General features: G+C 44.8%; 1 protein-coding gene across 2 annotated transcripts in view; it reads right to left on the bottom strand.

Moving 5' to 3' along the window:
• LOC106592186 (protein unc-13 homolog C) overlaps nt 1-14411 on the bottom strand; it is a 177639-nt gene that overhangs the window by 51656 nt on the left and 111572 nt on the right. For both annotated transcript variants that reach the window (XM_045689345.1, XM_045689346.1), the window contains exons 20-24: nt 5257-5383; nt 2508-2604; nt 1993-2136; nt 1756-1833; nt 1520-1597 (exon numbers count right to left, since the gene is read on the bottom strand). In XM_045689345.1, coding sequence (XP_045545301.1) covers nt 1520-1597; nt 1756-1833; nt 1993-2136; nt 2508-2604; nt 5257-5383 — 524 coding nt within the window. The remainder of the gene's footprint in view (nt 1-1519; nt 1598-1755; nt 1834-1992; nt 2137-2507; nt 2605-5256; nt 5384-14411) is intronic.

Here is a 14411-nt window from a genome sequence, read left to right as displayed (position 1 = left end):
ACAGACAGATATACTTACAGGGAGAGGCAGAGAGACAGACAGACAGACAGACAGACAGACAGACAGACAGACAGACAGACAGACAGACAGACAGACAGACAGACAGACAGACAGACAGACAGACAGACAGACAGACAGACAGACAGACTTAGAGGGAGACTGACAGATAGATTTACAGTCAGAGGAAAAGAGACAGACTTAGCGGGAGAGGCAGACAGACAGACAGACTTAGAGGGACAGACAGATAGATTTAGAGGGGGACAGACAGATTGATAGACTTACAGGGAGAGGCTGAGAGACAGACACACAGATTGACTTAGAGGGAGAGGCAGACAGACTTCGAGAGAGGTAGAAAGACAGACTGACAGATAGACTTAGAGAGACAGACAGATAGACTTAGAGGGGGACAGACAGTTAGACTTAGAGGCAGAGAGACAGACAGACAGACAGACAGACAGACAGACAGACAGACAGACAGACAGATAGACTTAGAGGGGGGTTAGACAGAGAGGCAGAGAGACAGACATATAGACTTAGAGACAGACAAATAGAGAGACAGATAGAGAGACAGACATACTTAGAGGGGACAGACAGAGGCAGATAGACAGACATATGGATTTAGAGACAGACAGACTTAGAGGGGGACAAACAGACAGACTTAGAGGGGGACAGACAGAGAGACAGACAGACAGACTTAGAGGGGGACAGACAGAGAGACAGACAGACAGACTTAGAGGGGGACAGACAGAGAGACTTAGAGGGAGAAACAGACAGAGACAGGCAGAGAGACAAACAGACTTAGAGGGAGACTGACAGATAGATTTACAGTCAGAGGAAAAGAGACAGACTTAGCGGGAGAGACAGACAGAGAGACAGACAGAGAGACAAACAGACTTAGTGGGGGACAGACATACAGACTTAGAGGGAGAAACAGACAGAGAGACAGACAGAGAGACAAACAGACTTAGAGGAGGTCTGACAGACAGACTTAGAGGGAGAGACAGACAGACAGACAGACAGACAGACAGACAGACAGACAGACAGACAGACAGACAGACAGACAGACAGACAGACAGACAGACAGACAGACAGACAGACAGACAGACAGACAGACAGACAGAAAGACTTAGAGGGGGACAGGCTGGAAATCTGAAACCCAAGACATAGACTAAGGGCTTTCCCCCATACATTTATCAAACATTTATAAAACAACATTTATAAAAGAAACAAACTAGAACGTACAAGACCAGACAGGATGGAGGGAGAAGAGTTAGAAGAGTGGAGAAATAGAACAGGGTGGGGGAATAAAAAACAGTCTTCAGAGGGATAGTGACAGATCTAGGGGGAAGGTGAGGATTGTCTGATGGGGTAGGACTAGGATTAGGGCCATGGAGGGTATGGGAACATGGGGCTATGAGGGGGGAAGAAGAGATCCAGACCTGCTTGCCTCCCATGGACTTGGGGTTGGGGTAAAGGGTAAGGGGTATGTATAAAGGTAAGGGGTTGCTACAGTACAGACCTGTTTGCCTCCCATGGACTCAAACATCTTCTCCAGCTGAACTCTGAGCTGCTGGATGTTGTTGATGAGGATGCAGGGCTGTCACAGAGACACAGTCATATTATTATACATATAGAATTTAATAGTACTATTCAGAACCAGACTGGCCATAGGGAAGTTTAGGCAAATGCTAGATGGGCTGGTCCATCTTTTTTTGTGTGCAGAATGATCATTATGTGAATCCAGAGAACACTTACCACTTTCTCCTGGTTCAGATACAAGCCAAAATCCTTGGTTATGATTGCAGCATATTGCAACAGAACTTTGTTGATGGTCTAGAAAAAATACAAGAAAAGGAATGAACAATATTGAGTTGTTACAATATCAAAACACTCTTAGAAATAGTATTGGACATACACACGGTCAAACAGACACACACACACACACACACACACACACAGCTAGGGACATTAGGTTGGGGGTTAGTGCCTGACCTTAGCAAAGCGGCACATGAAGTGAGCCAGGGCCTGTGGGTTGGGGCACTCCAGCTTCTTAATGATCTCAAAACTCTGGTTGAGCTGAGTGAACACATCCACCACCGAACAGGAGAACAGGACATGTTCTGACGTTGGCTGGAACTACAGAAAGAGAAAGAGAAAGAGAGTGAGACAGAGAGAGACAGGGAAAGAGACAGAAGGAGGGAGAGCGAGAAAGAGAAGGGGGAGAAAGAGAGGAGAGAAATAGATTGGCCGAGCGAGACAAAGATGAGAGAGAGATAGGGAGAGAGAGAGAGAGAGAGAGAGAGAGAGAGAGAAAGCGAGAAAAGAGAGAGAGCTTTAGTACTTCAGAATGGTGCAGTATTTCATTGGGGTGAGCAGAGCAGCAGAGTGCTGTATGTCAACGCTGCTGTTATTCATTCATCCCTCACTGAGAAAAGACAGAGGACTACCAGACAGTGAACGAGTGAGAGTGAGCGAGTGAGAAAAGAGTAGAGTGTGTGAGTACTCACGCCAAGCTTCTTGTCGCTCCCCAGAGCTCCGTGTAGGAAGTCCATGGCAACATCCTCATTCTCAGACAGCCACTGAATGACAAACGGCTCGAACCACCTGGAGGACACATTCACACACACACACACACACACACACACACACACACACACACACACACACACACACACACACACACAGTGAGTATACTGTACATAGTATTCAAAGTGTGTGTGTGTCAAAAGTGTATTCCCTGCTGTGCTCCTTGATTAAGGGCATCTGCCACAAGAGAAAGGGATCATAAATAAGGTGGGCGGTGTGTGTGTGTGTGTCCTTAACTCCTGAAGGTGCTTTGTGTTTAAATGACAGCAGCAGGTGGGTGGGACTGTGAGCTGTCATTCACAACTCACTCTGTAATGGATTGGATGCTGTTTGACCAGCAGTGACAGGGAGGTGTTTCTCTGTGAGGGCACTAGCAAGGTTGTCTGAGAGAGCAGTATTCCATATCTTTAAGGATTTAATACAATCACCTGTCTTTTACCTGACCTTCATGACATTCTCTCCTTAAATGTTTTCAATCTAGTTTTAAATGCTGATTTGTAAAGCACTTTGGGTTTTAACATGTATGGCAGGGTTGGGCTACATTCTATTTCAATTCAATCAATTTAGGAAGTAAACTGATCTTGGTGTGTGTTTTTTTTTGTGGGTATATTACAGTACTTCCAGAGAATACTCAGTTGTACATGTAGGGTGTGTTTGTCTGGGTATATTACAGTACTTCCAGAGAATACTCAGTTGTACATGTATGGTGTGTTTGTCTGGGTATATTACAGTACTTCCAGAGAATACTCAGTTGTACATGTATGGTGTGTTTGTCAGGGTATATTACAGTACTTCCAGAGAATACTCAGTTGTACATGTAGGGTGTGTTTGTCTGGGTATATTACAGTACTTCCAGAGAATACTCAGTTGTACATGTATGGTGTGTTTGTCTGGGTATATTACAGTACTTCCAGAGAATACTCAGTTGTACATGTATGGTGTGTTTGTCAGGGTATATTACAGTACTTCCAGAGAATACTCAGTTGTACATGTATGGTGTGTTTGTCAGCGTATATTACAGTACTTCCAGAGAATACTCAGTTGTACATGTAGGGTGTGTTTGTCTGGGTATATTACAGTACTTCCAGAGAATACTCAGTTGTACATGTAGGGTGTGTTTGTCTGGGTATATTACAGTACTTCCAGAGAATACTCAGTTGTACATGTATGGTGTGTTTGTCTGGGTATATTACAGTACTTCCAGAGAATACTCAGTTGTACATGTATGGTGTGTTTGTCTGGATATATTACAGTACTTCCAGAGAATACTCAGTTGTACATGTATGGTGTGTTTGTCTGGGTATATTACAGTACTTCCAGAGAATACTCAGTTGTACATGTATGGTGTGTTTGTCTGGGTATATTACAGTACTTCCAGAGAATACTCAGTTGTACATGTATGGTGTGTTTGTCTGGGTATATTACAGTACTTCCAGAGAATACTCAGTTGTACATGTATGGTGTGTTTGTCTGGGTATATTACAGTACTTCCAGAGAATACTCAGTTGTACATGTATGGTGTGTTTGTCTGGGTATATTACAGTACTTCCAGAGAATACTCAGTTGTACATGTATGGTGTGTTTGTCTGGGTATATTACAGTACTTCCAGAGAATACTCAGTTGTACATGTATGGTGTGTTTGTCTGGGTATATTACAGTACTTCCAGAGAATACTCAGTTGTACATGTATGGTGTGTTTGTGTAGGTTGATTGATTGACTGTATTTATCTGCTGATTAAAATAATATGTCTGCTCCTGTTGGAGACAACATGACATCATCGAGGATAGGACACTGTGCTGTAGTATTTACAGAGAACACTCAGCTGGTGTAATGTGTGTGTATTTATTTGAGTGAAGCTAAAACATTTTATTTGGCTTTAAACTCCAGCATTTTGGATTTGAGATCAAATGTTTATTATGAGGCAACAGTTCAGAATGTCACCTTTTATTTGAGGGTATTTTCATACACATCTGTTTTACTGTTTAGAAATGAAAGCACTTTATGTATCTAGTCCCCCCATGTCATAAGTATTTGACAATTTCACTTACAGTGTATTAGATTTAATTAAAAGTGTAGTATTTGGTCCCATATTCCTGGCACGTGACTCTACAAACTTGTGGGATGCATTTGCAGTTTGTTTCAGTTGTGTTTCGGATTATGTTTTGCCGAATACAAATGGAAAATAATGTATTGTATCATTTTGGAGTCACTTTTATTGTAAATTGTTAGGTTTTATTATTATTATTTTGAAATATAACAAGACTAGCTGTCGCCATTGGCATCAGCTAATGGGGATCCTAATAAAATACATTTGGTTCCAGGTAGAACCCTTTTGGGTTCCATGTAGAAAAGGGTTCTACCTGGAGACAAAAAGTGTTCTCCTATGGAGATAGCCGAAGAACCCTTTTAAAAACTTTTTTTTATAGAATGTACCATGATTACGGATAATTATGAAGGAATTGTGAATCATGATGAGTGAAAAAGTTAGAGGCATAAATATCATACCTCCTGAAAAATACTTACCACCCCTATTGGTAATGATGAGAGGTAGCATGTTTTGGGGCATCTGTGTGTGTGTGTGTGTGTGTGTGTGTGTGTGTGTGTGTGTGTGTGTGTGTGTGTGTGTGTGTGTGTGTGTGTGTGTGTGTGTGTGCAGTACACTACTTACAGAGAATACTCAGGGGGTGTGTCCTTGAAGGCAGCAAGTTCACGGACATACTCGTTGTGGAACCACTTGACTTTAAAGTGAAGGTTCATGTACTCTGTGCTCTTGCATAGACGGTGCTTATCGTGCTCTGTCAGGGGAAATGAAAAGGCAGAATGTTAACATGCATGTCTGGACTGAGATATGACGTGGTGAACTTGCCACAGGAGTAAAAGCCTCAATGCTGAATCAATCAATCAAGCTAATAGGGGAGATCTGAAATCCAGACCCACGGAAGTGGACAGCGATGGAATCAGAATTCTGATGTTCAGCACCACAGGAGAATGGACAGCGACTGTTGGGTGCAGGCAGTCACTCTACTCTAGTACTACATCCTGTGAATCCTGAAATATATCCAGGTAGCCAGGAAGTGAGAAGCCTGGAAGGGTTTACATTCTCTGATTTACATTCTGCAACAAGTCCTGCTAGACCTATAACATGGCTGACCTAGTCTCACATAGTCATACCGCTAAAGTCCCGCGTGCGCCTGGTTCGCGACAAGGCTATGGCTGACCTGATATTGACAGAGACAGGTAATCTAAGACTAGACCAGGAATCCTGTAAACACAGACACTGGTAGTGACATGACCTTGGTGGACACACACACAGGGTCTAATGAGAGCTGACTTGGTACATAATGAAAGTTCAGTCTGATGACATGGTAGGCTCTATCACAGTAGAGTAGGACATATTAACTATCACAGAACTTGGGGGTAGAGAGGAGAGAGAAGGGAGGTAAGGGAGAGAGGGGAGGGGGTATAGAGAGATCCATAGATGATTTAATCACCATCACACTGCACACTGCCCTATCCCATCTGGACAAGAGGAATACCTATATAAGAATGTTGTTCATTGACTATAGCTCAGCCTTCAACACCATAGTACCCTCCAAGCTCATCATTACGCTAGGGGCCCTGGGTCTGAACCCTGGGCCCTGGGTCTTCAGAGGGTGGTACAGTCTGCCCACAGCATCACCGGGGGCACACTGCCTGCCCTCCAGTACACCTACAGCACCCGATGTCACAGGAAGGCCAAAAATATCATCAAGGACATCAACCACCCGAGCCACGGCTTGTTCACCCCTCTGTCATCCAGAAGGCGAGGTCAGTACAGGTGCATCAAAACTGGGACTGAGAGACTGAAATACAGCTCCTATCTCAAGGCCTCAGACTGTTAAATAGCCATCACTAGCCGGCCACCACCCGGTTACTCAACCCTGCACCTTATAGGCTGCTGCCCTATTTACATAGACATGGAATCACTGGTCACTTTAATAATGGAACGATAGCCACTTTAATAATGTTTACATACTGCTTAACTGATATCATATGTAATTACTGTATTCTATTCTACTGTATTTTAGTCAATGCCACTCCGACATTGTTCGTCTTAATATTTATGTATGTCTTAATTCCATTTTTTTACTTTTAGATTTGTGTGTATTGTTGTGAATTGTTAGATACTACTGCACTGCTTGGAACACAAACATTTAACTACACCCGCAATAACATCTGCTAAATATGTGTATGTGACCAATACAATTTGATTTGATTTGAGTAGGGAAGGAGGCAGGTGATAGGAGAGACAGAGAGAGAGAGGAAGGACAGCGAGGTGGGGGGTGCAGGGGATAGAGAGAGAGAGAGAGAGAGAGAGAGAGAGAGAGAGACAGAGACAGAGACAGAGAGACAGAGAGAAAGGACAGAGAGGTGGGGGGTACAGGGAATAAAGAGACAGAGAGAGAGAGGAAAGCCAGAGAGGTGGGGGTGCAGGGAATGGGAGAGTCAGAGAGAGAGAGGAAGGAGAGAGAGGTGGGGGGGAGGTGAGGGATAGGAGAGACAGAGAGAGAGAGGAAGGACAGAGAGGTAGGGGGAGGTGAGGGATAGAAGAGACAGAGAGAGCGAGGAAGGACAGAGAAGTGGAGGGGAGGTAGGGGATAGGAGAGACAGAGAGGGAGAGGAAGGACAGAGAGGTGGGGGATGCAGGGGATAGGAGAGAAGGTTAGGAGAGACAGAGAGAGAGAGGAAGGACAGAGAGGTGGGGGGAGGTGAGGGATAGAAGAGACCGAGAGAGCGAGGAAGGACAGAGAAGTGGAGGGGAGGTAGGGGATGGGAGAGAAGGTTAGGAGAGACAGACAGAGAGAGAGTAGAAAGCGGGGTAGAGGGGGAGGAAGGGGACAGAAAGAAGAGAGAGAGAGAAAGAGGGGAAGGAGGGGTGAAAAAGGCAGAGAGAAGGTTAAGAGAGTGAAAAAGAGAGGTAGAGGGGTATGAACAGATAGATTCGCCAGACAGAATAACAGCAAAAGTGAGAAATATAATTCCAGTGAAGATACAGTGTCTCTACTAAACACAAAGTCTCTTCACAACACTCACACACACTTCAAAGGCACCTTTAAAAGTGTGTGTGTGCGTGTGTGTGTGTGTGTGTGTGTGTGTGTGTGAGAGAGAGAGATTGTGTGTGTGTGTGTGTGTGTGTGTGTGTGTGTGTGTGAGAGAGAGAGAGACAGAGAGATAGTGTGTGTGTGTGTGTGTGAGAGAGAGAGAGATAGTGTGTGTGTGTGTGTGTGTGTGTGTGTGAGAGAGAGATAGTGTGTGTGTGTGTGTGTGTGTGTGTGAGAGAGAGAGAGAGATAGTGTGTGTGTGTGTGTGTGTGAGAGAGAGAGATAGTGTGTGTGTGTGTGTGTGTGTGAGAGAGAGAGAGAGAGATATGTGTGTGTGTGTGTGTGAGAGAGAGATAGTGTGTGTGTGTGTGTGTGTGTGGAGAGAGAGATAGTGTGTGGGTGTGTGTGTGAGAGAGAGATAGTGTGTGTGTGTGTGTGTGTGTGTGAGAGAGAGAGATAGTGTGTGGGTGTGTGTGCACGTGTGTTTTAAAGCCATACATTGAGCAACATTCCTGCTGCAACACATTAAAACACCTCAGATAAGCACCTGTGTGCCTCCATAAGAAATAACAAAATGTCTTGAAAAAGGTATTAAACAAATCAAAAGGTATTATTTCAATACCAAATTGTCTTTTCTAGTTGTCTCACAGCAAAGTCCTTGTCATTATATTTGCATATTTATGATAGATTCCCATAAGCAATATTATTGTAGGAGATTCGTTTTAACAAGGCAAAGCAAGCAATCAAAGGAAAGTGCTTCCTGAATGTTTGGGTAGCTGAAATGTTTTATCACAATACTAAATGCTGTGTGTGTCTGAATGAGTGAGTGAGTGAGTGAGTGAGTATGAGAGTGAGAGAGTGAGAGAGAGTTGTAGCTCTCTCAAAGTGTGAAGGCAGAATAGCTCCAGTCACAGAGGTTTATCTGCTGTGACGCTGCCACTTCAATAACTCAACACATTTCTCCAACACTTCGTTTGAACTAACTACAGTACATACACTGAGTGTACAAAACATTAGGAACACCTTCCTAATATTGAGTTGCACCCGATTTTGCCCTCAGAACAGCCTCAATTCACGGGCATGGACTCTACAAGGTGTCAAAAGCGTTCCACAGTGGTGCTGGCCCATGTTGACTACAATGGTTCCCATAGTTGTGTCAAGTTGGCTGGATGTCCTTTGGGTGGTTGACCATTCTTGATACATACGGGAAACTGTTGAACGTGAAAAACCCAGCAGCATTACAGTTCTTGACACACTCAAACCTGTGTGCCTGGCACCTACTACTGTACCCAGTTCAAAGGTACTTAAATCTTTTGTCTTGCCCATTCACCCATTGAATTGCATACATACATAATCCATGTCTCAATTGTCCCTCTTTAACCTGTCTTCTCCTCTACATCTATACTGATTGAAGTGGATTTAAGGGATTGAAGTGACATCAATAAGGGATCATAGCTTTCACCTGGATTCACCTGGTCAGTTTATGTCATAGAAAGAGCAGGTGTCCATAATGTTGTGTACACTCAGTGTATACTTTGTGTGTGCCTGTGTGTGTGTATGTATGTGACTGAATGTGTGCCTGTGTGTATGTATGTGTCTATGTGTGTGGGTGCGTAATGTGTATGCGTACGTGTGTGTGTGTATATGTGTGTGTGTTCCCTGCAGATGGTAGAAAGTGTAAGCTGGGGTCCAGAGGGAAAACAGACTGAGTCCCTGATTCCCTAATGAGGATGTCTTCATGTTAGACCATCAGCCTACTGGGACAGACAGGCTCATCCCTCCCTCCCTCTCTCCCTACCTCCCTCCCTCCCTCCCGACCTCCCTCCCTCCCGACCTCCCTCCCGACCTCCCTCCCTACCTCCCTCCCGACCTCCCTCCCTCCCTCGTGATGTCCTTGCTGTCAGAATTTGTTTTGTGGTGGGAACGTTCCCACCCACACACTACTGACATCTTCAGCAGGCAGGCAGGGACATTTTAAGCTAGCTGTACTGAAGGCTTCACCCTTAAAGTAAAGTTCACATTAATAATGAATAATATATCACTGACCGTTAAACCCTGACCCTAGAGCTCTAACCCCTGACCTCTCACCCTCCCTGATTAGATTTCCAGGGAAGACAAGTGTCACTTTGTATCTTCTCCCTAGAAAACCACAACATCAGACCTACTAGAGAGAGAGAGAGGTAGAGAGGGAGAGGGAGAGAGAGAGGGAAAGAGAGGGAGAGAAGGGGAGAGGAGAAGAGGGAATGTGCTATGGGTGCACTCAGTGACCTGCCCTCTGGAGAGTGTAACCAGAGTGAGTATTAAATCAAATCAAATTTTATTGGTCACATACACATGGGTAGCAGATGTTAATGCGAGTGTAGTGAAATGCTTGTGCTTCTAGTTCCAACAGTGCAGTAATATCTAACAAGTAATCTAACAATTTGACAACAACTACCTAATACACACAAGTGTAAAGAGATTAATAACAATAATATATATGGATGAGCGATGGCTGTGCGGCATAGGCAAGATGCAGTAGATGGTATAGAGTACAGTATATACATATGAGATGAGTAATGTAGGGTGTGTAGACATTATATAAAGTGGCATTGTTTAAAGTGGCTAGTGATACATTTATTACACCCAATTATGAATTATTAAAGTGGCCAGAGATTTGAGTCAGTATGTTGACAGCAACCACTCAATGTTAGTGATGGCCTTGAGATAGAAGTTGTTTTTCAGTCTCTCGGTCCCAGCTTTGATGCACCTATACTGACCTCGCCTTCTGGATGATAGCAATCATCCCTATGTGTGTGTGTGTGTGTGTGTGTGTGTGTGTGTGTGTGTGTGTGTGTGTGTGTGTGTGTGTGTGTGTGTGTGTGTGTGTGTGTGTGTGTGTGTGTGTGTGTGTGTGTGTGTGTGTGTGTGTGTGTGTGTGTGTGTGTGTGTGTGTGTGTGTGAGTGTGTGTGTGTGTTTATGTTTTTGTTTCTATGTGTGTGTTTGTCTGCCTTCCCTACCCTGCCTTTCCCCCCAGACTTTCATCCCTGGTTTCCCTACAACCCGTACAGCCCTCTCCCTAATCCTTCCCCCTCTCTCCTTCCTCCCCCTTGCAGTGTGTTGGTAGGCCCAGGGAGAACCCATCAACCCTGCAGGCACAGAAGAGGAAACGTGTATTTTTCCTGACCTGTTTGGTTAAATGAACCAAACAGATCAGGATAAATACACCAGTCTCCTCTTCTGTGCCAGCAGGGTTGATGGGTTCTCCCTGGGCCTACCAACACACTGCAAGGGGGAGGAAGGAGAGAGGAGGAAGGATGGGGGAGAGGGCTGTAGGGTGGACCTGTGTCGACTTCCCTGGGCCTACCAACACACTGCAAAGGGGGAGGAGGGATGGGGGAGAGGGCTGTAGGGGTGGACCTGTGTCGACTTCCCTGGGCCTACCAACACACTGCAAAGGGGGAGGAGGGATGGGGGAGAGGGCTGTAGGGGTGGACCTGTGTCGACTTCCCTGGGCCTACCAACACACTGCAAGGGGGAGGAGGGATGGGGGAGAGGGCTGTAGGGTGGACCTGTGTCGACTTCCCTGGGCCTACCAACACACTGCAAGGGGGAGGAGGGAGAGAGGAGGAAGGATGGGGGAGAGGGCTGTAGGGGTGGACCTGTGTCGACTTCCCTGGGCCTACCAACACACTGCAAGGGGGAGGAGGGATGGGGGAGAGGGCTGTAGGGGTGGACCTGTGTCGACTTCCCTGGGCCTACCAACACACTGCAAGGGGGAGGAGGGATGGGGGAGAGGGCTGTAGGGGTGGACCTGTGTCGACTTCCCTGGGCCTACCAACACACTGCAAGGGGGAGGAAGGAGAGAGGAGGAAGGATGGGGGAGAGGGCTGTAGGGTGGACCTGTGTCGACTTCCCTGGGCCTACCAACACACTGCAAAGGGGGAGGAGGGATGGGGGAGAGGGCTGTAGGGTGGACCTGTGTCGACTTCCCGGGGCAACCACAAATGAATGTATAATACTCTTCTAATCAGCCAGGTCACTCCAGATCCAAGGCGATATTCAACGTTCGTCCAGGTTCCCAGGACGTCAGGGGATGCCTTCAAAACCGGCCACTAGGGGCAACGGGTAGCACTATTCCCATCAAGTAGAATTGCGGCTTTGTGGATGAGGATGGAGGATGGGCATAAGCCGCGAGACTCGGCTCCGAGGGTCGCGCATTCAATCTAGGGCTCGGTGGTATACCGTATTTTAATGTATACCGGTATGATGCACGGACCGGTTTGAGTTTTTACTTTACCATCTATAACTGTATTTGAATGTTTGGTTTGTTTAATGTGATACGCCATGCGTAACATCCTTTTCTATAGTTTACTCTTCTACTTGAGTTATCTCTCTCCTCTCTCTCTCCATTCTGTTTTCCACACAGACTTAGCCCCGCCCCCTGTCACTCAAGGAGCGCGTTTGTTTTTGCTCGGCCACCAGACACTTGCAGTTAGTCTGCATGGTCAATGCAGCACATGCAACAATGACTACGATGCTGCTTCCACTCTGCTTGTTAATATAAACCTACAAGAGTTCTATAATTACACTATTAGTGTTTCTAACATCTGCAAACAGCTAGGTTTTCTTTTCTTAACAAGTTGTGGCTTGTTAGCCATTAAAGCTAATCACTAGTTAGCTGTCTAAAGTAGCAAGCTATACATCCTGATACCAGTGAAGTTTGTGCAACAGTATCTTCTAAATCAAAGAGGAATAGGCTAAGCATGAATATGTTAGCTACATGAAGTAGCTAACAGAAAACATTTTATGTAGCCAAAGATTATAGGGTCCCTTAGGAAACACTGACCAACACTTTGGTTCCTACCCAATCACAATAACTTCTCTCTGGCATTTTCATTAGTTGCCATGTCAAACAAGACTGTATTCAAAGCGCCCATTATTATCTTCTAACTATGGAATTAGAATAATCATTATTTCCCAGTTTTATGATCTAATCACAACATTTGGTTTAAAGGCCTTGTAACTTCGGTCAACTCTGAGTTCAACTCGGAATAACCTGTATCATGAAAGTGTCTCACCTCTTAGCCAGGTAGATTTATATGGCAACGAATCCTTCAGAACTAACCTGCACCCGTGCAGGCTAACTCAGGGCTTACTATTCATCTCGAATGAAGTGTCTGACCCACGGGTTGAGGCCCAATGAAATCAGATTCCCTTCCTCTTGCAAATATCCCTCTCCATCTCTCTCCATCCCTCTCCATCTCTCTCCATCTGTCTCCATCTCTCTCCATCCCTCTCCATCCCTCTCCATCTCTCTCTCAAATACAACATGAACTGCCGCCTGCCTTTACATTGAAACTGTTGCTCTATCAGCAACTCTCTCTCACACACAAACTGACTTGGGATGTTCTGGTTATGTGCATGCTAGGGTGTGTGTGTGTGTGTTTGCATGCGTGCGTGCATGTGTGTGTGTATGTAGTTATTGTATATAAATGAATGAGGATAATGCAGTGGGATAGTGCTTAACCCTTTGACATGTACGAACACACGGGTGTGATCATTCTACAGTGGTCCCTGCATTGTACGCTCAAACCGCTGTGATTAGAACACTTATTTAGAGCGTCCAGTTAGGATTGACACAACAGTCAGCGTTTGAGCTGGCCACATAGTTTTTTTCACAGAAACACAGTCTTCACAACGTTATGTCGTCCATGTGAAAGGCTAACACAATTCTCATCCAAACCGGAAAATGTCAGCTACATTAGTCCTAGCGCTAACTGAGGAAAGAGTGACCTAACACAAGAGGTCATATTTAGCTAACTCTCAGCTGACAGAAACTGTAATTAGCTAATAGTAATTACTATTTACAATTCATCATATCACGGGTGACCTCACCAGTGATCTAAATAATTGAATAAAACGCAATGGGTATTTTGGGCGGGCCGCCATATTTGTTTTTTCATGTCAACCAAAGATAAGAGGTTGCAAGATGAGTTGGGTCTGTTTGCAGTATGCATGTTGAAGGGAAGGGGAGTCGTTTACCATCATTCACTAACTGAAGTTTACTCAAAAGACGATTGAACCATCCCTTCACTTCATTTTGGTCTGGCAGACATTTACGTGACAACCAGAATGCATGATGTCAACAAACATGGCGCCACACAGCTGGCAATTAGCTTAGAATTAGCTCCTCATAATTAGTACAACCTTAAAAAATATATATTTTACACACAGATTGTATTTCCATTACAATCTATGCAAGAATCGGAATGCATGATTTGTCACCAGCACTTGAAAACATGTGAATAAAACAGCAAATGCATTATGCTCCATACATACATACGGTGTGCAGCTACAATAACACGATATACAGAAACTATAATGATAACGTAATAAGGCACTTACTTTGATAGGAACGCACACACGTCCAAAGTTATTATTAGTAGTGAAGGCAATGTGGCCTCCAGCCGGAAAATGTGCCAGGGAGGAAATAATGTGTTCTTGGGCTGGCTCAGTAATGTCTCAAACACAAACTGTCCTCAACAGTGAAATGGGCGGAACACACCTCAATTCAAACAGTTGTTAGAAAATTAAAAAAACTTGTTAGAAAATAATTTGAAATTGATAAGTTGCTCTATAGCCAATAGATGATTAGCAGGCAGCGTACCTTGGTTTGAGGGCAGAGTGGGTGAACTGTCCTGTTGTGTAACAATCCCATTTTGGAAAAGTGCATTCTGACAGCACGCGCATAAAATAAAC

Source organism: Salmo salar, chromosome ssa11 (assembly GCF_905237065.1).
Source record: "Salmo salar chromosome ssa11, Ssal_v3.1, whole genome shotgun sequence".
Taxonomy (NCBI): domain Eukaryota; kingdom Metazoa; phylum Chordata; class Actinopteri; order Salmoniformes; family Salmonidae; genus Salmo; species Salmo salar.
This window is presented reverse-complemented; position numbering and strand designations above follow the sequence as displayed.